At 50.4% G+C, this 25979-nt stretch overlaps 1 protein-coding gene across 1 annotated transcript in view; it reads left to right on the plus strand.

Annotated features, from left to right (window-relative positions):
* The first annotated feature begins 388 nt into the window (after nt 1–388).
* Nucleotides 389–25979, plus strand: part of MDGA2 (MAM domain containing glycosylphosphatidylinositol anchor 2) — a 209427-nt gene continuing 183836 nt past the window's right edge. Inside the window, exon 1 of the mRNA XM_050975522.1 lies at nt 389–535. Within this exon, the coding sequence (XP_050831479.1) occupies nt 463–535 (73 nt within the window). The 5' untranslated portion in view covers nt 389–462. The remainder of the gene's footprint in view (nt 536–25979) is intronic.

Consider the following 25979-nt stretch of genomic DNA (forward strand, 5'->3'; position numbering starts at 1 on the left):
CGCGCTCCGCTCCGCTCCGCTCCGTTCCCTCCGCGGGGAGCCCCGCGCACCATGCGGGGGCCGCGGCGCCGCGGTGGCCTCTGATGGCCGCGGGGCGCAGGCGGCTGCGGCGGCCCCGCGCGGCGCTCGGCGGCCCCGGGAGGCGGCGGCGGCGGCGGCCGGAGCTCTGAGGGCGCCGCGGCCCGGAGGGGGTGCGGGGGCTGCCGCTGCCGGGGGCTCGCTCTGAGAGGGGCTCGCCCCGCGCCGCCCGCTGCGCAGCGGGAGGAGGAGGAGGCGGAGGCGGAGGAGGAAGGAGGAGGAGGAGGAGGAGGAGGAGGACCGGCGCGGTGCCCGCCGCCTGCCCCCGCCGCCCTGCCTGCGCGGGCGTGCGCGGCTCGGCCGCAGCGGAGCGCGGGGCTCCGGCGGGCGCTGCGCTGCCCCCCCCCGCCCCGCCGGGCTGGATATGTGGATGCTCACGTGAAGATGGATGTAGCGATCGGGCTGCTGGGGCTGCTGACGGTTCTGCTGGAGGGCAGCTCCGGCCAAGGGGTGTACGGTGAGTCCGGGGCGCCGCGTGACCTTGTCGCGACTGTCGCCGGGGCGGAAGGGCGGGGGGGGGGGGGGGGATGGGGGGTGGGGGCGAGCGGCGTGGCCCCGCTGCGCGCCGCGGGAGCCGGCGGAGGCAGAGCGGAGGCAGCGCCGTTGCCATGAGACGCTGACATTTCGCGGCGAAAACCGGGCCGGGGGGCGGCGGCGCGATTCGGGGGCGCGGGGAGGCCGCAGACGGTCCCGGGCCGGGCTGGCCACTGCTGGGCGCCGCCTCCGCGGGGCTTCTCCGCGCCCGCGGAGCGCCCGCGGCCGCTGCACTTGTTAGCGGCGGCGCTGCCGCCCGCGGCCGCGGAGCCAGGGGCGGGGGCGAAGGCGCCGCAAACTTCCCGGGGCTCCGCCGGGGGCGCGCGGACCCCGCGGGCGGGCGGCTCCGCTGCCCCGGCCCCGCTGTCCCCCGCCCGTGACTTGCACATCACCGGCGGCATCGCCCGCTCCGCTCCCCCTCCGCGCCGGGGCCGCGCTCTTGTTGCTTCCCCCTCGCCCCCTCGCCCTCGAGATGGCCCCGGTTCGGCGCTGCCCGGAGCCGAGCGGCGGGGAGAGCCGGGCGCTCCGCCGGAGCTGCGGCCGGCATGCTGCCCCGTGCCCCGGTGCCGGCCCTGCTTCGGCCGCGGTGGTGCCTCGGTGCCGGTGATGCTCCGGTTCTGTCGATGCCCTGGCCGCGCTGCGGTCGGTCCCGGTGATGCCCGGGCCGTGGTAATGCTTCGGTGCCAGCGATGCCGCCGTTCCGGTGATGTCCCAGCCCCAGTGATGCCCCGGTTGTGGCAGTGCCCCGTCCCCGGTGATGCCCTGCTCCCGGTGATGCCCCGGCTCCAATGATGCCCCGTCCCCGTAGTGCCCCGCTCCCGGTGCTGCCCCGCTCCCGGTGCTCCCCATCCCCGGTGCTCCCCCATCCCCTGTGCTCCCCCATTCCCGGTGCTGCCCCGCTCCCGGTGCTCCCCATTCCCGGTGCTCCCCCATTCCCGGTGCTCCCCCATTCCCGGTTCTCCCCCGCTCCCGGTGCTCCTCATTACCGGTTCTCCCCCGCTCCCGATGCTCCCCATTCCCGGTTCTCCCCCGCTCGCGGTGCTCTCCCATTCCCGTTGCTGGCCCGCTCCCGGTGCTCTCCATTCCCGGTGCTCTCCATTCCCGGTGCTGCCCCATTCCCGGTGCTGCCCCATCCCCGGTGTTCCCCATTCCCGGTGCTGCCCCGTTCCCGGTGCTCCCCGCTCCCGGTGCTGCCCGGCCGGGCGGGGGGGGTTATGTAAGCGGCGCGGCGGGGCTCGGCGGCGGTGCGGTGCCGCCGGCAGCTCCGGCACCCGGGGCTGAGGAAGGAGATTCATGAATCTCCCAGTAAATGCTTGGTGTGACATTGCCTCCTCCGAGCCCGTCCGCTCCCACACTTCCACATTCGCTTCCCACCGCCAAGGGAGCCTCACTTAGAGACTCACTCCCCCCCTTTTTTTTTTTCCTCCTGAATTTTGCAAAATTTGGACGTGACCGCGGATGTCAGAGGGGCTGGGCTGGCGGAGGAGGCACGGCTGGTGCGGAGCTGGCACCGGCAGCGGCTCCCTGCCTCCCCCGGCACACAGGCACATATTGTTGGATGCTCGGGAAGAGCAGCGCTGCCGTGAATAGGAGAGGGCTTGTTCAGGAAGAGCGAGGTGGGGGCTGGAGCGAAGAGATGCGGACTCAGCTCCGCGCTCTGGGGTTTGGAGTAAGACTTTGGTGCTGCTGCTTTCTCCTCCTGGTTTAGGCTGAGAGCGGGGGGAGCGCTGGGAACTCAGCCGTGCTTTGTGTTCGAGAGCGGTGCCCCGGGAATTTTGGGTGCTTTCATCCACTGCTGAAGGTCGGCTCGAGAATGTGGACAAAAAATAAATCCCACTCCCGGGGTGTGCCCGCAGCCCCCGGTGCAGCAGCAGGGCCATTTTGGGAAAGGAGGATGGGAAGGCTGGAGCCTGCAGGTTATCCAAAGTGAGCCCCAGCCCGCGAGAGGGAACCTGCTTGGATCTCGCTGCTTTGGGAAATTCGGTTTGTGGGATTTTAACAAGTTTTTTCGCCTTTTTTTTTTTTTTTTTTTTTTTTTAAAGATTTCCAGAGCCTGGCAGCTCTGCTTGCGAGCGTGGTGCTGCCGGGGAGGTGTCTTGCCATGTTAACACTTGTTCCTGGTTTCTGTGCTCCTCTGGGAGCGGGCACAGCTCCAGAGCCTCTCCGGGAGGAAGGTGGCGAGGGGAAGGAGCAGTCTGGAATCCATCCCTGCTCCCTGTTGATATTCCCAGCCCTGCAGGTGGCTCAGACCCATCCCTCAGGCTCGGGCTGCTGCTCCCAGCTCCTCCCTGGCTCATCCCACCTGTCCTTGGCACGGTTCTCCCAGGCTGGTTTCCAGCCCTGGATGCTCCCGTGGCTCCGGAGGTGCGGGAAGGTGCTGGCACAGAGCCTGGCACGGCACCGCCCGTGCCCACCCAGGGAGCAGCTCCGCCGCCTTGAAATGCAAAATGAAACCCTCAGGTTGTGGATTGTGAGTTCCTTTAAGCTCCAGGTTAACGTGCCGTGCCGGCTGGCTGGGCAGCACCTCTGCAACTTCCCTCTGTTCTGCTGGAATGCTACAGCCGGGATGGAAAACTGGGATCCTAAAGGGAAACCAGCACGGAACTGGGAGAACTGGGAGAACTGGGAGCAGGGCAGGCCCAGCCCAAGTTCTGCATCCTCGGGGGATGGGGGAGAGCAGAGCTGCTGAAATCCTCGGGAATTCGTGCAGTTCCTCAGCTCTCCCTGATTTCCTGGCCAAAGATCGAGAACAACTCGAGATCTGTGCACGTTTCCTCCCCTTTCAGTGGTGCATGACTTGCACTGTTAATAAAGCAGAAAATGTAGGGATTCAGGACATGCTGCTTCTCCTTTCACCCAACTTCCAGAGGGAAAAACGGCTCAGTGAAGAGCCAAGGTGGGCATGGAGAGTTTTAAACAGCTCAGAGGCTGCTCAGCAAAAAAATGGGAATTTTGGGGGAGTGGAGAAGGGATTTTTGGGTTTGTTCCTGAGCTGCCTTGGCTGGGGGGCTCACCAGGGACTTGGGGTCCCCTTTTGTGCCCTGTGGAGTGAGGAAGAGCCCTGAGAATTCCTGGATAGGAGCCTGGGGAGCCTGAGCACTTCCAGCACCTCTGGGGTGGGGGCTGGAAAAATTCTGGGGATGGGGGGACCTGGCTGGAGTGAGGCTCTGCTGGGGTGACAATCCTGGCAGTGCTGGCTCCAGGGGCAAAGCCAACACTTCCTGCCCCAGGGAAGTGGATTCCAAGTGGTGACAGGAATCTGGGAGCAGCTGTGGGGTCCCCTGGGTGGGATCCAGCTGTGGGGTTCCCTGGGTGGGATCCAGCTGTGAGATCGCCTGGGTGGGATCCTGCTGATCCCATGGGGGTCACTCAGGGGGTGCAGCCCCCTCTGATATCCTGGCTCACTGGGCTGGGGTTTGTCCAGTCCTCACCCAGATTTTAGGAATTTTTCCATGATTTCAGCTGGAATCAAGCATGGCAGACCCCCAGGATGTTATCTGGGAACACCAGGTGTGACACAGGGAGGGTGTGAGGGTGACAGGGACCCCTCTGTGCCACCCCTGCTCTGCTTTAACCCAGCTCCTGCAGGGAACAGGGCTCAGCATCCCACCTGGAGAACCTCAGGATAGCTCGGAATTCCTCCTGGAACCACTCCTGGAATGAGTGTTAACCATTCTCAGGAAGATCAGAGCCTCCCTGAACCTCTGCACCAAATCTGGGCGTGCAAAATTTTGGGAGAAGCATCCACAGCCTTGGGAACAAGGAGGCTTCCAGGAGTTTTCCCATTGCAGGTTCAAATTGCCTGGAATTGAAGGCATTTAAAGTGTTAAATTCCAGGGAAATTGTCCCGGTTGATCCAAGCACCAAACATCATCCAAGGGCCTCAGCCCTCATTGCAGCTGCAGGTTTGCCAAAGAAAATTGGAATTGGGCATCCCAAAGCTGGGAGCTGCTCCTTTTTCCCGGGATCCAGCTGGAGTGGGGGCTGCTGGAGCCAGGTTGGAGCAGGGGCAGATGGCGTCAGGAAAGATCAGGGAAAGATCTGGGAAAGATGAGGGAAAAAGCTGGGAAAGATCAGGGGGAAATCTGGGAAAGATCAGGGAAAGATCACGGAATGATCTGGGAAAGACCAGGGGAAAATCTGGGAAAGATCTGGGAATGATCTGGGAAAGATCTTCCACCCCTGTGGCCGGCTCTTTGTGATGCTGGGATAATTCCCCGGAGCTCCGATCCTGGAGGATGAAGGAGCGCTGCCTTTGGAGCTGGGAGTGGCCTCTGACCTGGCCTTTCCCAAGATTTTATGGATCCAGCGATTGGATTGGAAGGATGAGGGGAGGGATGGGAAAACAAAATCACTGGGAGGGAGAGGCTTGACTCATCAGAAGTGCCGGCTCCTGGCTGGGAAAACTCTGGATCGGCGGGCAGGGAAAAACCTCCGGATCGGAGGGGAGGGAAAAACCTCTGGATAGGAGGGGAGGGAAAACTCTGGATCGGAGGGGAGGGAAAAACCTCTGGATAGGAGGGGAGGGAAAAACCTCCGGATCGGAGGGGAGGGAAAAACCTCTGGATCGGAGGGGAGGGAAACCTCTGGATCAGCGGTCCCAGCTGGAGGATATTTCCATGGATTTTACTTCCAGGGGGGATATTTCCCTGGCGCTGCCGGCCTCGCTGGGTGAATGCCGGCCTTGTCCGGGGTGCTTTAACCCTGCACAATTCCCGACTTTGTGCCAGGGAAGCGTCCCTGGGAACAGGGCAGGGATTATGCGCTGCCGCAGGGGCAGCTGCGCTCCTCCCTGCGGATCCTTGGGAATTTTAACTCTTCCCTGAGCCCTGGACAAGGATCCTCCTTCTCCTTCTCCTTCTCCTTCTCCTTCTCCTTCTCCTTCTCCTTCTCCTTCTCCTTCTCCTCCTTTTCCTTTTCCTCCTCCTCCTCCTCACGGGGATTTCTGGGATGAGTTTCAGTTCCCAAAGAGGAGAAGGATCCATGGGTAGCCAAGGGATTGGGATCTGCTCCCATGGATGGGGTTGTGGTCAGGGTAAGGATTTGGGAATTCCAGAATTCCAGGAGAGGGAACTCAGTGGGTTCAGGCGTTGGTTGTGGCCCAGGAGGTGATTTGGGGTTCAGGGTGCAAATGTTGAGGTTTCAATCTAATTTAAACTCGGTGGGATTTAAGCTGAGCCTAAACTTCCCTGAGGTTTGGTGGTCCTGGGATGTGTGGAGAGCCGAAGGATCCTCCTGGAATGCCGGGAGCTGCATCCCAGCTCTGCCTCCCACGAGCTCCGGGGTCAAAACATCACCTTTGATTCCACGGGAGGGGAATTTGGAGGGAATCTGGTGAGGAAAATCTTAAACCCCTGAAAATTAAAATCCCTGGGGCTCAGAAGAGCAACATCCAGGTAAAATCTGAGCTGTGGGAGGAAGCTGAAGGAAATGGAAATGATCAAAGTTCAGTCCTGCCTTCCACATTCCTCAAAATTATTTGGGATTTCTGATTGATCCCTGTCAGTCCACATATGGATTATATGGGATTTTTATATGGGTTATATCCAGGAATGGTCTTGTAGGGAATGGGTTCTCCCACATTAAATCCCCTTCTTCCAGTGGGAAAATCCCTTTGGGATTTGGGAAACACTCTCCCTAACCTGGATGGGCCCATGGACATTTCCCATGGTTTTATACTTGGGAAAGATTTTGGTTTTTTTGGGGAAAGGGGATTTTGGGAGCCTGGTCTCATGCTGGATATTTGGGATGAAACAGAAAGGAATAAAGTCCAGTTCTGCCTTCCACATTCCTCAAAATTATTTGGGATTTCTGACTGATCCCTGTCAGTCCATATTTGGATTATTATATAGGATTATATCCAGGAGTATTCCTGTAGGGAATGGGGTGTCCTGCATTAAATCCCTTTTTTTTCCTGTGGGAAAATCCCTTTGGGATGGGATAATCCCACTCTCCCTCACCTGGATGGGCTCAGGGACAAAAGTTGTTTATTTCCCATATCCTTTACAGCTGGGAAGGAATTTTTTTTTTTTTTTTTTAAGAAAAGGGATTTTGGGAGCCCAGTTTCATGCTGGATATTTGGGATGAAATAGAAAGGATCCAGTTCTGCCTTCCACATTCCTCAAAATTTTTTGGGATTCCCCCCAGTGATGGGCTGATTGATCCCTGTCAGTCCATATATGGATTATATAGGATTATATTGTCCATATATGGATTATATCCAGGAGTATTCCTGTAGGGAATGGGGTCTCCTGCATTAAATCCCTTTTTTTTCCTGTGGGAAAATCCCTTTGGGATGGGATAATCCCACTCTCCCTCACCTGGATGGGCTCAGGGACAAAAGTTGTTTATTTCCCATATTTTTTATAGCTGGAAATGAATTTTTTTTTTTTTGGAGAAAGGGGATTTTGGGGTCCTTCACACGCTGGATATTTGGGATGCTGCTGCTCCATCACCCTTCCCTCCATTCCTGACAAATCCCACCCCATCAGCTCCTGGATCTTTTTACAGCCCCTCTTTCCAGTTCTGAGCCCTGTCTGGATCCAGAGGAATGATTTCCTGCTTTTCCAGAAATTATCTCCTCTCCCAAAAGAGCTGGGAATGGAGGGCGCTCACTTGGCTCTTCCCAGCCAGATTTTGGATTTCTGGGCTCTTCTGGGATGAGGAATTTTTCCCAAGCTGTGGGATCAGGCTGTCCATGAGATTCCTCCTTCCATGGAACATTGAAGGGCCACTTGAAAATTCCTCACAGGAATTTTTTGTTGGCTCTCAGGGAAAGGTTCTTGCCCCAGAGGGTGCTGGGCTCTGAATATAGGGAATGTCACATTCCAGAGGCTCCCAGAATTCCAGGAATATTTGGAAAATATTCCCAGGGATGGGCAGGGTGGACTTATTGGGGTGGCTGGGCAGGCTCTGGATGATCCTGGGGTAATCAGGTGCTTCCAGAGGGATCCTGCAGGGATCTCTCCTCCTCCTTGGGAGGGTGTGAGGTTTTCCTTGGAATTTCTGGCACCAGGGAGATCCTTGTGAAGGATTTTCCCAAGGATTTTCAGCTGGGAGCCCACGGGAAGTGATGGGAGCTGGGAATTGGGATGGTTTGTGTTCCAATCCAGCCTTTTGGGAAGGATGATCCAATCTGAGGAATTGATGAAATTCCCAAATCATGGAATGTTTATAACAGCTTTTTATCCAGCCTCTCCTGCCTTTCCATCCCTTTATCCCATAAATATCACCCCTTTTCCAAGAAAATCATTTGAACTCTTTATCACAGGCCTTGATAGAGATGGAGCTGGATGCCTGAAAAATTCCTGGATTTCCCAAGGATTAAAAAAAAGAAAAAATAAAAGGGATTTGGGCATCCCAGCTGTGCCATCCATGGCTTTTTGTGCTGGGAAAGGGAAAATGGGAGTGAGGAGCAGGAGCAAGGAGGGAAAGGGATGGGATGGGGGTTGTTCCTTCCCATATTCCCACTGTATCCCACCCACTTCCATCGTGGATCCCATCCCAGATATTCCAGCAGCAGCTCCCAGCTTCCCCCTGAGCTGAATCCTGGGAGAGTTTGCACCTCTGGAATATGAGTTAGGAATTCAGGGAATATCCTAGGGGAGGTTCAGGAATTGGGATCACCCTGGGATTGGAGGCTGTTTTCCCTGGAAGTGGAAACTCTCCTCCCTGGATATTTCCCATTTTCCTGATTTTCAGCATTGCTTTGGTGGAGCAATCCAGAGGTGAGGGAAATGTTTCACTGCAAGGCTCAAATCCACATGGGAATGCTGCCCCAGGACTTCTTGGGAGAGGTTTTTTGAGCTGGAATTTGCTCTCCTCAGGCTCCATGGGATTCCCTTTTTTCTGAGCTGTCCCTGCTGTAGGATGAGGTGCAGAAAAATGGGAATGATCCCAGTTTGGTGCAGCTGGAGCCCCTCCTTAACCAACCAGAGCTGCTCCCAATCCATTTTTTTTTAAAACTCCTCCCACCTGGAGCTAATCCTGACCAATATTTAAACCTGGGAGTTTGGTTTAATTCCCAAAAAACACCTTGGAATGAGCTGGCTGCTCCTGTTTTCCTGCTTCTCCCAGTGTAAGTTTTTATTTTGTTAAAATCCCTCATTTGCCTGAGAGGGGAGGGAAAGGTGGATGGGAAATCCAGGCTTTTCCTGGATGTGAAATTCCAAATAAATTTGGGAGGGAATTTCTTGGTTGTGCTCCAGGTTTTTCTGTGGGATTTGAGGGAAGGTCCTGGAGCAGGCTCCCAGGGCTGCCTCTGGATTATCCCATGTGGATTGAGGGAATTCCAGGGAGAAAAAAAGAAGTTTGAAGGAATTTGGGGTCTCTGGGATGAGGCTGATTTGGGATTTCTAATGTTGAGCCTAATGGGTAAAACTGTGGGGTTTGGGGTAAATTGTGATTTCCAAGAGTTATCCCAGGTGGTCAGAGAGCTTTGGAAAATCTGATTTTTTTCCTAGAAAAAGAAATTCAATTCCAAGTAAATGAAAAGAGGGATAGGGAGGGGATTTCCTTGTTGTGCTCCATTTTTTGGGATTTTATTTGGGGAAAAGGTCCTGGAGCAGCTTTTGTGGGCTGGAGAGGGGCTCTGCTCTGGGTTATCCCACGTGGATTGAGGGAATTCCAGGCAGTAAAAAGCAGTCTGAAGGAATTTGGGGTCTCTGGGATGAGGCTGATTTGGGATTTCTGGGGTTGAACCTAATGGGTAAAACTGTGGGGTTTGGGATCAATTGTGATTTCCAAGAGTTATCCCAGCTGACCAGAAAAATCACCTGGAAAAATGGGAATGTGCTGGGAGTTCTTCTGCTTTGGGAATTTGGTGTTTTTATTTTCCTGCACGAGTTCTGTTTTATAAAACAGAAGAGAACTTTCAAAGCTGAAAAGTTTCAAGGCTGTCCCAACACGGAGGTGTTTTCCAGTTATCCCAAAATCAGGAATTCCTGGAATATGTCAGCCTTTGGAATCCATCCCTTTTCTTGCTGGAACAAAAGTTGGGTGGGGGAGAGGGAAGGATGGAGCCACACCTTGGGTGGGTGAGGGAGGAGCTGCTCCCCAATCCAACAGGACAAATCCCGGCTTTTCCAGGAATTCCCGGTTTGTTAAACCCGGCTGTGCGTGTGCCACGGGCAGGAACGGAGCTGGAGCTCTTGGGAATGATTTATTTGGGATCAGCACGGCCGGGTTTGCTCCTTGGCCTTGTTCCTGATCTCAGCTGGGCTCTGTTAAAATTAAATTTGCTGTGTTTTGACACCAATTAATTGATTATCAGCTAATTAATGTCACCTGGCTGAGGGAGCTGGAATGTTGGGATTGTCCTGAGCAGGGCCAGGGGCTGGATTTGATCCTTGTGGGATGTTTTGACCAGAGGTCCCTGATCCCAGCTGGGCTCTATCAGCCCTTGTTATGGGACACCAATTAATTGATTATTGGTTAATTAGTTGTACATGGCTGTGGGTGCTGATGCAGCTGGAATTCCTGGGATTTTCCTGAGCAGGGCCAGGGGTTGGATTTGATCCTTGTGGGATCTGTTCTGATCCCAGCTGGGCTCTAGAAAACCTGAATTTGTTGTGCTGGTACACTAATTAATTGATTATCAGCTAATTAATGTCACCTGGCTGTGGGTGCTGATGGAGCCGGGATTTTTGGGATTTTCCTGAGCAGGGCCAGGAGCTGGATTTGATCCTTGTAGGATTTGTTCCTGATCCCAGCTGGGCTCTAGCAAACCTGAATTTGTTGTTTTGGAACACCAATTAATTGATTATCAGCTAATTAATGTCACCTGGCTCATGGAGCTGGGATTTGTTGGGATTTTCCTCTGCAGGGCCAGGAGTTGGATTTGATCCTTGTGAGAATTTTTGACCAGAGGTCCCTGATCCCTGCTGGGCTCTGTTACAAACCTAAATTTGTCATGTTTTAGGATGGCCCCAATTAATTGATTATTGGTTAATTATTGTCACCTGGCTGTGGGTGCTGATGGAGCTGGGATTTTTGGGATTCTCCTGAGCAGAGTCAGGGGTTGGATTTGATCCCTGTGGGATTTTCTACCAGAGGATCCTGATCCCAGCTGGGCTCTGTTACAAATAAATTTGTTGTGTTGGGACATGAATAAATTGATCATTAATTAATTAATGTCAGCTGGCTGTGGGTGCTGATGGAGCTGGGATTTTTGGGATTGCCAGGAGTCAGATTTGATCTCCTGGGTTCTTTGCACCTCAGGATATTCCATGAATGGTTTGTGCCAGCAGAAAATGGGACTGAGATGATGGATTAAGAAGTTTTTTCCAGATTTATGGGGTGGGGTTGGCATCCATGAATTCCTGGGAACATCCAGGCACTGCCAGCTCTTTTCCAAGGGCAGAATTCCACACACCAGCTGATCCCAGCAATCCGTGCTCAGCAAAGCCTTGAAAGAATAAAATATGAGGGGAAAAATCCCCCCCTGGAATGTTTTGGGTTGGAAAGGACCTTAAATCCCATCCCATTCCCACAACCAGGGAAGCTTCTCCCTCTCCCAGGTTGCTCCAAGCTCCATGAGCACTAATTGGATCTCGTTAGTTTAATTAAACTCTTTTTGCCTCATAGCAAAGCTTAGCTTTACCTCAGGCACCAAAACCCCCGGAATTAATTTTCCTGCTGGGATCCCAATCCCAAGAAAAAGAACAGTTTTTGCCCACAGCTACTCCGTGCTCCAAAAAAAATCCCTTAAAATTCAGGTTTTTTTGGAAGTGCAGTGTCAATACCCTGGAACCAAACTCCCACCTGGGGAAATCCAGTGGGATTTCTCCTCTGGGTTTTCCCAGCTCCCCCAAGAGCCCTTTCCTGGATGTGCTGAGGGAAGGCAGCTCCTGAATATTTTTTAGGGTTTGTGGGAAATTGTAGGAATGATACAACACCAACCCAGGGTCAATCCCACCCCATAAATCTGGGAAAAAAAACCAACTTAATTCATCATTTCAATCCCACTTTCTGCTGGCACAATCCATTCATGGAATATCCCAAGGTGCAAAGAACCCACCAGGATCAAATCCAGCTCCTGGCAATCCCAGAATTGCAGGAATGAAGGAAGGCCTTAAATGAGGTTTTTTAAGGGATAAATGGGATCCTTCCTTTTCTGTGTTTGCTGGGAAAGCTGTGGAACTCTTCACTGCTGGGTGGGATTTTCCAGCTGATTTTTTGGGAGAAGTGGAGGTTCCATGTGCTCTGCCTGAGCTGTTTGGGGATTTATGGATGGGAAAACTGGGACAGGATGGGATAAACTGGTGAAGCCTGGATAGCCAATGACCTTTTCCTTATCCAGACTCTGCAGCTGGAGGTTTGGTCAGGAAAAATCAGGGGTGTGGGAGAATCCAGGTCTGGAAAAGGCTTGGAGTGCCAGGACACTGGGAATGTTTTCCCTGGGTGGGATATTGGGAAGGAATTCCTGGCTGGGAGGGTGGGAGGAGCTGGGATGGAATTGCCAGGAATTGGATCCCTGGCAGTGCCCAAGGCCAGGCTGGATGGGATTGGAGCTGGGACAGTGGGAGGTGTTCCTGGGTTGGAATGGGATGAGCCTTTCTGGGCTCATGGGATGTCCTCAAAGTCCTGATCCAAAGGAATTCCAATGGAATTGGGATGTTTTTCTGGGAAATCCTCGCTGGACTCACACGGGGAGGCTTGAGGGTGATTTGGTGATCCCTGAGCTGAGCTGATGGATTGGGAGTGGTTGGGAATTTCCTCTGCTCCAGGTCCTTGTGTTGATCTCTTTTATTATTATGGAAAATGTTATCAGGATCCTTTGAGAAAAGTGGGAGTGAGGTGGTGTTCTGGATTGGCAGAATGGGGGAAAGTTTGAGAGGATTTTGGGATTTATTTCAGCTGGAATGGGAAGGGGAGTTGGGATTGGAGATTTGTGGAGCTGGGAAGGGGAATCATTCTGTGGAGAGGGACTGGGGACAAGGGATGGAGGGACAGGAGCCAGGGAATGGCTCCCAGTGCCAGAGGGCAGGGATGGATGGGAGATTGGGAATTCCTGGCTGGGCTGGAATTGCCAGAGCAGCTGTGGCTGCCCCTGGATCCCTGGCAGTGCCCAAGGCCAGGCTGGACACTGGGACACCCTGGGACAGTGGGAGTGCTGGGGCTGGAATGGGATGTTGTGGCTTTTCCTGCAGGAAGTTTGGTTGTTGCTCCCAAGCTTTGTAAAACACCTCCAACATTCCCAAAGGATTCAATCCCTGGAATTTCTCAGATCCTGGTGGCAAAAAGTTTCTATATAGAGTTCGTTTGGGATCAGGCTCTGGAAGTTTGTATCCAGCAGGGATTTGGGCTCTGCTCCCAGGGAACAGGGACAGGAGCAGAGGGAACGGCCTCAGGGTGGGCACAGCAGGAATTTCCCCATGGAAAGGGGGCTCAGGCCCTGGCACTGCCCAGGGAGGGTTGGAATCCTCATTCCAGGAGGGATTTTTAGGATCCCTGTGGATTTGATTTTGGCAGTGCTGGGAATGGTTGGACTTGGTCTTGGAGGGCTTTTCCCACCTCAGTGTTTCCAAGTGGGAACAAAATCCTGGGTGGAATCACAATCCCCTCATGGATTTCTCTCCAGGAAGATTTGGAGTTTCCAGCCTCTCCCTGAGAGTGGGAATTGCATTTTCCCTCTCCAGAAAATTCCTTCTTTAATTAACTCCTCGTTTTGAGGTTCTTCCACATCCGAATGTTCCTACAATCCCTCACAAACTGCACAAACCCAGGATTTTCATGGATCAGCTGGAATCAAGGATTTTTTTATGCATGGACCTGGATTTTCTGGATGCTCCAGAGGTGCCTGATCTTGGGTGTTCACAGCCAGGGAAACTCAGGATTCCTGGAGTGTTAAAAAACCCTCAAATTGTGGGAAGAGAAGGGTGATCCCTGAATTTAACAGGAGGGTGTTAAATGGGAATATTTATGGGGATATTTATGTTGGGAAGGGAATGGGAGAAATGGAGAATTCCAAGGAATAAAAACCTTTGGCAGGGAGTGCAAATTAAAGCTGTTTTCCTTTTTTCCCCCCTTGGATCCAGATTTCCCTGGCCTCCAAAGCCTTTAGGGTGGGTTTGTGCATCACCTGGCCCAGTGGGATCTCAGCTCCTGGCCCAGATCCCAAGGATTTCTGGCCATGGGAATAATAACCATCATCCTCATTAGCAAGTCCTGAGGAAGCTGCCATGCTTGGATTGAGTTTAAGGGGGGAAAAAATCCCAACAAAAGGAGAGGGATTATTAATTACTGTAAGAAGCATTAAAGGATCATTTGGATTTCATGGAAAATTCAGGAGATCTGATCCCAGGAGCTCTTTTTAGTGGGAATTCCGTCAGCTCTGAGGTGCCCAACTCCAAGGGCATCTCCAGGAGGTGCTGGGAGATAATTCCCACTTTTATTTCAAGGAAAAACGCAGAAAAATTTGGAATTTAAGGAAAACATGGCAAGGTTTGTCAGCTTGGTGCCTTTTTAAACAGGGAGGGGGAAATGAGGATTGTGGAGAAATGAAGTGGGAATCAGAGGATGGTGCTGCCTAAATTTTCCTTGGAATTCTCTTCAGTGCATCCAAGAAATCCAAATAAACCCTCCCAAACTCGAGCAGAGGGAGAGGTGGGAATTTGGGACAGTCTGGGTGGTTGGTGCTGAGGATATTCCCTAATTATCTCATGGAAAAATGGAATTATTTTAGAATCCTGGAATTCTGGAGTGGTTTGGATTGGAAGGGAGCTCGAGGCTCATCCCTGCCCTGTCCAGGGACATTCCACATCCCAGGTTGTTCCAATACTTCTTTTCCAGGGAAAAATCTAGGTTTTTTCCATGATGTTGGAATTTGACAGAATCTTTTGCCTGTGGAAAACCTTCCTGAGTTTTCCCTCCTCTGGGCACCTCTGTGGGGTTTTGGGTGTGACTGGAAAAGTTTGGGGCTTTAGAGAGACAAAAAGTGTCCAAAAATGGGACAGGGATAAGGAAAACATCCAGGGGCATCCACACTTAATCCTGGAGGAATTCCAGGGACTCTAAAAGGAAAAAAGACCCAAAAAACCCCAAAACCTAAACCAAAGCTGCTGGGGCTGTGGTGCTGTGGATTTTTTGGGATCTCTTCCCTGATCCCTGCAAGCTGAAATAGGTCTGGGATGCGTCAGGAAATAATTCCCTTTGGGATTTTCTTTTGGGGTTTCATTTTAGGCTCAGTCTGGAATTTCCTCTCATCTCCTGGCTCTCAGGGCAGGGTTTTGTTCCCCTCTGAGGGTTTTAGGGATATTTTTGAGGAATTCTGCTCTGCAGGCTGGCCTGGATTTAAATTTGGGACCTATCCACAACCAAAGCACCCCCCAGACCCCTCATCCCTGTGGGAAGCAGCTCTGCCTCAGCAAAAATGATGGGAAAATTATTCCACCATTATTTTTTAGGAAAAATAATTCCTCTAGGAATTAATCCATGTGACAATTAATGGGGACATTATGGGAGCTGAAATGAGGGATGGGGGACTCCAGGGGCTCTTCCCAATGCAGTTTATCCCATCCAAGGTGTCCCAGCAGCCCAGGGCCGTGGGTGACAGAGCTGTGCCCACACTGTCAGCTCCAGCTGCAGGCAGGCCTGGAGTCCCACATCCCTAAATCAGGATTTTACCAATGGTGCCCCACGTTGGGGGCCATTGTAATGAGGGATGGGGCACTCCAGGGGCTCCTCCAAATGCAGTTTATTGTGTCCAAAATGCAGTTTATTGTGTACAAAATGCAGTTTATTGTGTCCAAAATGCAGTTTATTGTACCCAAGGTGTCCCAGCAGCCCAGGGCCGTGGGTGACAGAGCTGTGCCCACACTGTCAGCTCCAGCTGCAGGCAGGCCTGCAGACCCTGAGTTTAGGTCCCAGTGCATTATTGACTTTTCTTTGCTGAGCATCTCCACCCAGCAGAACCAATCTGTGCCTGAACTGTTCCCTCCAGCCCACCATAACTGCTCCAGTTCCCACATCCATGGCACTGCTCTCCAGGCACTCACAGTCAGCACATTGCAGCTCCAGCCAGAAGTTGGTTTTCAGTTTTCTTGCAGTGGGAAATTCTGAGCCCTTTTTTCTCCTTGCCACATTTGTGCCTTGTTTGCCTGAGCTCTCTTTGTGCTGGGTAAAAACATCTTCTTGTTTGGGGTGGGTTTATCCTTTGCTCTGGGCCATAAAACCCCTTCTCACTCACACACCCTTTGCTCCTTGGTCAGCCAGTCAGGCTGGCTCTGCAATTCTTTTCTTCCAGATCCAAACTTGCTTCCATCTCTGTTCCTTCTTCAGGTTCTACATTCAAAACTCTTTCTGCCAGGCACACAGAGCTGTGGGACTTTCCTGTCAGACTTCCATCCTTCCCAACACACATTAAACAACCACTGCCAGAAGTTCTATTTTTCCCACCCAGCAGCTCTTTCAAAGCTCCTCCTCTCCCAAAAATCCCAGCCCAGCAGGAGCTCCGATGCCATTTTCCATCATCCTGCCTTCCCTGGTTTTCACTCATTCCCATAAATTCGAGTGGGGCAGTTCCTTCTCTTCCAGCACATGGAATGACCGGAGATATTTGGGTAATCCTGAGGGGGGATGATTATTTTGGGAGATGGAAAGGACCTTAAATCCCATCCTGGATGGGCAGGGACTGTCCCACTGTCCAGCCTGGCCTTGGGCACTGCCAGGGATCCAGGGGCAGCCCCAGCTGCTCTGGCAATTCCAGCCCAGCCAGGAATTCCCAGTTCCCAATCTCCCATCCATCCCTGCCCTCTGGCACTGGGAGCCATTCCCTGGCTCCTGTCCCTCCATCCCTTGTCCCCATTCCCAGCTCCAGCTCTCCTGGAGCCCCTCAGGCCCTGCCAGGGGCTCTGAGCTCTCCCTGGATTCTCCTCTTCTCCAAGTGAACATTCCTTGCTCTTGGACTCCTATGGAGTTGTTCCAGCAGTTTGAAAAAAAAAATCCTTTATACCCACCAAAAATCCTTATTTATTTTTTATAAATAGTAAAAAAGAATATAATAGAGTTTATCCATTAAAAATACATTATTCCCATATCCAAGGGCGTCAGACCAAAATAAACAGGAGAAGGTTTATCCAACCTTTTTTCCCCCTCCTTTGGATCTGGCCATCAGGGCTGAGTTCAGCTCTGGTTTTATTTTATTTTATTTAATTTATCCTGAATAATTCATTGCTGTGGAAACAGCTTTTGGATAAAATCACATCTGAGAAAAGGGGGAAAAAGCTTGGAAAACTGTAAGGTTTCCCCTATTAAAATGTTGTTGTCGTTTTGGTATTTTCATTTGGGGTTTTGCATATTTAATGAAGTGATCAAAGCAAAGAACAACAAGATAAATATTTTGGGTTGAGTAGAAACCCCCAAATGTTGATATTTCAACAAAATCCGAAACCCAGCAGTAAAAACAAAATCACTTTGCTTCATCTTGGCTTGAATCATTTCCCCCCCTCTCATTTTGGTGAGTGAACAACAATAAAAAAAAATAAATCGGTGTTTGCCCAGAACTGGGTCAAAAAGAGATTAAATGAAATTATTTCTGGGCCATCCAGGGGCAGCAGGAAGAGCTGGAAGTTCTCCTCCTGCAGAGCTCCAATTGTTTAATTCCTTTTCTGTGGATCTGAGATTGGGGGTGTGGGAGAGGAAGGGGAGATTTATGGGAATTGACAGAGAAAATTCTTCCTGGAAAGGTGGGAACTGCCCAGGGAGGGTTGGAGTGCCCATCCCTGCAGGTGCCACCTGGAGGTGGCACTGAGAGCTCTGGGCTGGGGACAAGGTGGGCCCTGGGCACAGCTGGCTGTGCAAACAGAACCCACAAATTCCCCACGTTGCTCATTCCCAAATTTCCAAACCACAAATCCAACCCAAGCCCTGAGATGTTCCAGGAGAGGGAGCTGAGAAAATGAGGTTCCACCCCAAGCGAGCGCCCACCCTCTGCTCACCCCTCCAAATCCAGGCTGGAATGGCTCTAACCCAGAGTTTTAATGGAATTTTCCCCTGGAGACCCCACTAAGAGCCACTTTTCCCTCTCCTGATTGCCACCAGCAGGGCCGGGGGTGCTGATGTTGCAGAAATGCTTCGTTAACCACTGGAAGTTTAATTGCTCCTGAAGCGCCGGCTGCATTCCCAGATTTCCCCGCAGCCTGGATGGTCCATGAGCTGTTCCCACCAAAATGCACTGGGGGCACTTGGAGTCATTTGGCCCCAGTTCCAGACTGGCCCATCCGGTGCTGCATTCCCAAATTTTTTTGCTGGAGTTCCCTGGCAGCCAAATTGCTCCTCCTTGGCAGAGGGAGGAGAGACCTGGGAGTTTTAAAAGTGCAAATTTGGATTGTTGGAATATTCCAGGGAACCAGCTCATGGGAAGATGATGAAGGAATTCTGGGAATTCGAACTGGGATTGGAGTTGTTAGCTCTGGGTGCGGGTGGGATGAGGGTGTGCTCTGAGTGTGTGGGGCTGCTCCATCCAAAATCCCAATTTTTCTTGGCTAAAGTAACTGGGAATGGAGCCCAGATTGATTTATTCCAGTGGCAAAAGGAGTTCATGATCCAGGTTTTTATTTTCATTGTGGATTTAATTTGGTGGAGTGATAATCAATCCTGGTTCCAAGGATTTGTGCCCTTGGAGGTGACCTGGTGTGAGTGAGCAAATAATCCTGGGAATGTCAATGAAGTCAGCTTTGAGCCTGAGTTGGTGCAGTGTTCCCTAACACCTGGATATCATGGAAAAATGGAATAAACTTCAGGATTTGAAGAGTTTTCTCACATGGAGCAAGGCTGGGAGAGCTGGGAATGTTCCCCTGGAAAGGAGAAGGCTCCAGGGGGAGCTGAGGGTACCTAAAGGGGCTCCAGGAGAGCTGGAGAGGGACTGGGGACAAGGGATGGAGGGACAGGAGCCAGGGAATGGCTCCCAGTGCCAGAGGGCAGGGATGGATGGGAGATTGGGAACTGGGAATTCCTGGCTGGGCTGGAATTGCCAGAGCAGCTGGGGCTGCCCCTGGATCCCTGGCAGTGCCCAAGGCCAGGCTGGGCACTGGGACACCCTGGGACAGTGGGAGGTGTCCCTGCCTGTGGAAAAGGGCTGGAATGGGATGGAATTTAAAATCCCTTCCATTCCATGTTTGGGATTATTCCCTTTTTTCCCAGTTTTTAACCCTTTGTTCCCCAAGGCTGTAGTGTCACAGGAATGAAATTCCCCTGGGAGTTTTTGGGTGGAGTTAAAGCCACTGCAAGTGGCTCCTGTAGGATTTGGGTTTCCCAAGGATTCAAGCCTTGGGCTGGGAATGATGGAGAGAGCAGGAATAGGGAGAGTCCCAGGATGGGATGTGGAGGTCACCTCTTGGTGGAAGAATTTGGGATTTCCTGGAATTCTCTTTCCTGTTGCTTTTAATTAAGGATTAAGAACTTGGGAAAGGTCCCAAAACACAACCGGTGTCTGCCCAGTCCCTGGGGATCCATTTCCAGCTGACTCCAACAACAAAACCTCATGGAAAAGTCCCCAAGGCTGGGTTTTGCCTCTGGAATTTTGTCCAAAGCAGCAGGGATATGAGAAAGCTGGGAATGGCTGCAGAAGGTGGGAAAACCATCCTTTGTCCAGCAAATGGGAATGGCAGGAATTATTTCAGCACCTTCTGCAGCTGTACGACAAAGGGAAAAAAAGAAAAGGATTGGGATTGAGGAAGGAAAATTGGGAAGTTGTCCCTGTGTGTGATGCTGGAATCAGGGATTTGTGCTGCTGGGTCTTTTTATTCCAGCTCCACACATGCTCCCTCCAAAATCAGCTGAGTATTCCAGTCCCAGCTATTTTTAGGGAAAAGGTTTTATTTTGGATCCAGTTGATCAAAGGGAAGGAGGAAAATTTTCCAAGAAACTCTGGAAAGCGGGAGAGCGGCTCTGCCAGGAATCGGCCTCGAGGGACACTGGGAGAGGCTCAGACTGGAGACCAGGAATTGCTTCTTCCCAGAAAGGCTTGGAAAAGCTTGGAATGGGCTGCCCAGGCCGTAGTGGAGTTGTTATCCATGGACACATTCCCAAAAAAAGTGGATATGGCACTTAAGGACATGGTTGGACTCTGATCCTAAAGGTTTTCCCAACTTTAGTAATTTTAGGATTTCTATAGAAACCTGACTGCTGTTGATATTCCTGGGAATTCCTGGGAATTCAGACCTATTGAGCACTGCCAAATGGCCCCAAAACCCCATAAAATCCATGGAATGGGATTTTTATACCCCTCTGTGCCCAAAATTTCAGGCTTGGAATTGTCATTGTCACTGGGGTTTGGAAGAAGGGAAATCCAAATTAGTGCTGATGGTGATTAATGGGATTATTTTAATTACATTTCATTCCCTGGATCCTCAGATGTTCCGGAAGCCATGATTGGATAAAATACAGGAAAGTGGTTTAATTGCTGGGATTTTTGTGGGATTGAGAGGGAAAAAAATCCCATTAAAAAATCAGAATTCCATAACTGCAGCTTTTCCCTGAGCTGGCGTTACATTTTCATTTCCACCTTGGAGTGGTTTTTCCTGACCCTTGGGAATTGTATCCCATCCATCCCTGCCCTCTGGCACTGGGAGCCATTCCCTGGCCCCTGTCCCTCCATCCCTTGTCCCCAGTCCCTCTCCAGCTCTCCTGGAGCCCCTTCAGGCCCTGCCAGGGGCTCTGAGCTCTCCCTGGAACCTTCTCCTCTCCAGGGGAACATTCCCAGCTCTCCCAGCCTGGCTCCAGCCCTGGAATCATCAGTGATCCCATTTTCCTAAAAGCTTTAACTAAAAAGATTTATTTTATTTTTTTCATGGACACTCGTTGCTTCCACCCCTTATTTCCCACACCAGGAATTCCAGGCTCTGCTTCTCCTCATTCCCAGATTTTTCCTGTTTCGCTGCTATTTTGGGATGCTCTCCTGGCCTTGTCCCTGCCCTTCCCCAGCAGGGACGCCACGTCCTCCTTCTCCTTTGGGCTGAAATTTCATGGAATGGGATCCGAGCCGGGCTGGAGCTCCCTGTGGAGCTTCGAGCCCCTCCAGAGGGGGAGGTGGAACATTCCAATCAATCCCTTTGAACCGATTGAATTCCTCCCTGAAATCCTGAGCTGCTTTAAAAAAACCCAACCCTGAAACAGGAAACCTTTTTTATGGATTTTTCCACCCTCCCATTTCCTAATGGGAACATTTTGACTTTGCCACTTGGACATGAGGTTTTCCTTCAGAAGTTTCTATTTAGGATCTAAAACTCCAAAAGAAAATCCAAGAAATTTGCAACCAAATCCTCATTTTATCCAATTTATTTTCCTTCTTTCCCCTCTGGAATAATTATTTTCTGCCTGAGGATCTGTATTCCACCTGATCCCTGCTCCTCCTTCCTGGTGGGAATCCTGTCAGAATTTTGGGGACAATCCACTGAATTTTGAGTCTGAAGGAATTCCTGTGGTTCCCAGATTTGTTATCCATGAGAATGGAAAGGCTCCTCCCAATTCCCAGTTTGGAGCCAGAGTGGTGCCAGCTGCAATTGGGGTCGGGATTATTTTAGTGATGGAAAATTCTCCTGAAGGCTGGAGAGAGGAGAAAATGCTCCCTGTGCTTTTTTTTCTTCCCTCTCAGCTTTTCCAACAGAGAAAAATCTGGAATTTTCCCTTTTTTTGGCGTTTTTTTTTCTTTTCTCATGGAATGAAGGAAAATCAGTTTCATGGATATGGATCCCCAAGGAAGGAGAGGATAAATTATGGATTGAGGTGGATTCATGTGGGAAAGGGCTGGAAAATCTCTCTTGAGGGAGCTGGTGGCAGTGGAATTAACAGCTATGGATGATGGAGCTGAAATATCAGGGAAAAATAAGGGATTTGGAATGTTTGGGATGAGGCTTGGGAAGCCTTTCCTTCCTCAAAGTGGAGGAAGGAGCTCCAGCTCTCCTGGATGAACTCTGGAGCTGGAACAGCATCCCTGGGGCAGCTTTTGAGGGAAAAACCAGGAAAAGAGACATCCTTCTTTTTTTGGAGGGTTGGATCCATCTTTTTTGGGCCTGGATCTTTCTGGTTTTTTTGGAGGCTTGTATCCTGGGATTTTTTTTGTGTTTTTAGGGCTGGCTCCTCCTTTTTTTCCTTTTTTCTTTTTTCTTTTTTTTTTTTGAGGGCTGGAAAGAAACACAAGGAATTATGGAATCTATGTCAGGATTGGTCACAGAATTCCAGAATGGTTTTGGTTGGAAGGAACCTTGAGGATCATCTCATTCCATGGCAGGGACACTTCCCATTATCCCAGGGTGCTCCAAGCCCTGTCCAACCTGACCTTGGACATTCCAGGGATGGGGACTCCACCCCTTCCATGGAGAAAGTCCTCCCATTTTGGGGCAGGGTTGGGAAAATGAAACACCAGAACAATTCCCAGCAGGAATAATCCAATCCCGTGATCCCCATTCCTATCAGTCCTGGAATCAAGTTCCTACATCAGGAATATTTCTCATTTAGGGAGCTGCTAATGAGTTTAATTAAGCTCAGCCCAAATTGGGGGTTCGAAATTTGCACTTCTGACCTGGGGAAGGTCTGAGAGGGAAGAGCAGCTCTGGATGAGGGAATTGCTGGAATTGGGGAATTTTGATCCCTCCCTTTCTCAGCCTGGATGTTTGGGAAATGTGGATTTGGGATTCATCTGGGCTAATTAATCCAATAACTCGTTTTTCCCATCCCTGCTCCAGGCTTGGAGGATTGTCTGGAATGTTCCTCCAGGGAGGTTTTCTGCCTGGAGCTTGGCCTCCCACTGCATTCCATGGAAATGTCCCCACGCTTTGAATTGCTGGGAAGTTCTCCTGATGTTCCTCAGCTCGTCCCTCTGAGCCTGGGGCCTCTGGAAAGGCAGGGAATTCCTCAGGAAAAGCAGATTTTGGTAGAACTTTTCCATCCAAGGAGCTGGAGAAGCTCTGAGGTCCCCGCGTGTGTCCCCTGCTCGCTGTCCCCTGAGGGTTTGGGGCAGGACTCACTCCAGGAGAACTGGAATTACCCGAGGCCATAAATCCCTGGATGTTTCTGGAATCATTCCTTTGGAATGTCCCACTTGCAGCTCCAGCTTTTCACAGGCAGCACGGTCTGGGTGACTTCCAGGCTCACCTGTCACCTCCCTGTCCCCTCCCCTCAGTGACTGGCACCATCTTCAGCCCACTTCTGCCTTGTTGAGCTTGGATTATCGGCTCTTAGACCTGGGCTTAAGTACACACTTGTTAGGCTGGATGTTGTAAGTTTTAGGCCCGTCTTTCTTTAAGGCCCGTCCGTCTTTTAGGCCCGTCTTCTTTTAGCCTCTTTCTTTTTAGCCCGTCTTTCTTTACGGCCCGTCTTTCTCTTAGTCCCGCCGTCTTTTTGCCCGTCCGCTTTTAGGCCCGTCTGTCTTTAAGGCCCGTCTTTCTTTTAGGCCCGTCCGTCTTTAAGGCCCGTCCGTCTTTAAGGCCCGTCCGTCTTTAAGGCCCGTCCGTCTTTTAGGCCCGTCTTTCTTTAAGGCCCGTCCGTCTTTTAGGCCCGTCCTTCTTTTAGGCCCGTCCTTCTTTTAGGCCCGTCCTTCTTTTAGGCCCGTCTTTCTTTTAGGCCCGTCTTTCTTTTAGGCCCGTCCTTCTTTTAGGCCCGTCCTTCTTTTAGGCCCGTCCTCTTTTAGCCCGTCCTCGTTAAGGCCTCGCCTTCTTTAAGGCCCGTCCGTCTTTTAGGCCGTCCTCTTTCAGGAGCCCGTCCGTCTTTTTGTTTTAGGCCGTCCTCTTTTAGGCCCGTCTTTCTTTAAGGCCCGTCTTTCCCTTTAGGCCCGTCTTTCCTTTAAGCCCGCTTCTTAAGGCCCGTCCTTTCTTTAAGGCCCTCTTTCTTTCAGGCCCTTCTTTCTTTTAGCCGTCTTTTCTTTTTGCCCTCCTTCTTTTAGGCCCGTCCTTCTTTAAGGCCCGTCCGTCTTTAGGCCGTCCTTCTTTGGGCCCGTGGTGTCTTTACGGCCCGTCTTTCCTTTAAGGCCCGTCTTTCTTTAATGGCCGTCTGTCCTTTAGGCCCGTCTTTCTTTTAGGCCCGTCCGTCTTTTAGGCCCGTCTGTCTTTTAGGCCCGTCTTTCTTTTAGGCCCGTCTGTCTTTAAGGCCCGTCTTGTCTGGATCTCTGGGATGTATGAGCAGAAGAGAAATCTGGGGGTCTATTCCTAAAAATGAAAGAAAAAAAAGAAAAAAACAACTGGAATTTAAACTAAGGCTCAAACCCAGTCCAAAACTGAGGCTCCAACTTCCTCCTCCCCATCCGGAGAAGGGATTAAAACCATCCCAGATTTCTGCATCGGGAAAATGGAGATGAGTTCATTATTTTTAGCCCGTGGAGCTTTTCCAGTTAATCTGGGGCTGACACAGTTTCTATTTTCACACAATTCTGATCCGAAGGCGCCGGCGGTGACGCGCTCCAGGAGCCGCCAAGGTCGGGAGTTAATAATGACCTCTAATAACCCAAAAGTGCTTATTCTAATTAATTATTATCAAATTATTATTGGCATTTATTGGTTCTGTAGGATTCATATTGTATTTAATAATGAAGTGGTATTAACCTAATCAATATTGAACTAATAATATGATCTATAGGTTCTATATGATTGATACAACACTTAATTAAAAATAGTAAATTAATATTATTTAATCAATATGAAACTATTAATATCGTTTTCATGTACTATAGAATTAATATTATATTTATTAGTAAAGCAAGATTATATTAAATATCAATTATTACTAGAATTTATAGGTTTAATATAATTATATTTAATTATAAATTAATATTAATTTACTCAATATAAAATTATAATGAATTTATGAATACAAAGTAATTATACATATTTATATTAATACACATATTTAATTATAAATATTAGAATAATTTAATATCAATAACATACTATATATAATTTATAGGTTCTATAGAATAGGTATTTTCTTTAATAGTAAATATAGAAGTATAATAATTTAATAGAAAAATATTAATATATTTTATAGATTATTTAAATTTTATTAATATATTTTATAGTTTCTAGATGGTTGATATTATCTGTAATAGCATTAAAGTAAGATTAATAAATAACAAATAATAAATATTAAAGTAATATTTAATCAGTGTAACAGCAACATAATTTAGAGGTTCTATAGAATTGAAATTAGATTTAATTATAAATATTAAAGTGATGTTTATTAAATTAATTAATGTGAAATCATGGCTGGCTTTAACCAAACAAATATTAATGAAGCACTGAGACAGAGTTCCCTGACCTCCTCAGTCCCCTCCAAAAAACGGGATTGATTGGAAAAGCACTGGAGGAGAGGAGCAGGAATTTGATGGAAAGCCTGGAATGTTGTGCTTCCACTGGAAATTGTTTTTTCTCCTGGAATAATTATCTTTAAACCTCTGGATTTCTCCCTTTGGACCAGATGAGGTGGGGAAAAAAGGAGTTTCCTGGAAATTGTTTTAGGAATTGGAGTCATGGTGCTGGAGGATGGGACAAAAATGGGCTTAAATATCTTAAATTTGCTTTAAAAATGGAATTTTCTGTCATTTTTAGTGTATTAGGCCCAGATTCCCAGAGAAGCTGTGGCTGCTCCACCCCAGGAATGTCCAAGGCTGGGCTGGATGGGGGCTGGAGCATCCTGGGATTGTGGGAAGTGTGAAAGGAGGTGTGGAATGGGATGGGATTTAAGAATCCCTTCCACCCCAAATCCTTCTGGGATTCATCCCTAAGGCTGCGTTTTTAATGCATTTATCAATTCTTGATTAATTTGGGATTGGGGGAATCCTGGCCCTGGCTGTGGGATCAGAGCTGGGAGGGTTTTGAAAATCTTCTGAAGAAACCTCACAAAATCTCACCATAATTTAATCCTGTCAGCTCGGATCAGGAATTTCCTGGAACACAGGGAAAGCCAGGTGACACAAGGAGAAAGGCACGTGGAATTCTGCCAGCTCCCCAAGCTCCTGTTCTATTCCCTCTTCATTAATTCCAGGCCTGAGCTGTGTCCTCTTTTCTCTCTGCTCCTTCTTGTTGCATCCCTTTTGCACTGAGTGATGACTCCAGCAGTGAAATTCCCTTTTCCACGAAAATCAGCACAATTCCAGGTCACTCCAAGCCCCAAAGTCCATCCTGGCCTTGGGCACTGCCTGGGATCCAGGGGCAGCCCCAGCTGCTCTGGCAATTCCAGCCCAGCCAGGAATTCCCAGTTCCCAATCTCCCATCCATCCCTGCCCTCTGGCACTGGGAGCCATTCCCTGGCCCCTGTCCCTCCATCCCTTGTCCCCAGTCCCTCTCCAGCTCTCCTGGAGCCGCTTCAGGCCCTGCCAGGGGCTCTGAGCTCTCCCTGGATCTTTCCCTTCTCCCAACCCTGGAGCAGCTCCATGGATT

Source organism: Serinus canaria, chromosome 5, assembly GCF_022539315.1.
Source record: "Serinus canaria isolate serCan28SL12 chromosome 5, serCan2020, whole genome shotgun sequence".
Lineage (NCBI taxonomy): Eukaryota > Metazoa > Chordata > Aves > Passeriformes > Fringillidae > Serinus > Serinus canaria.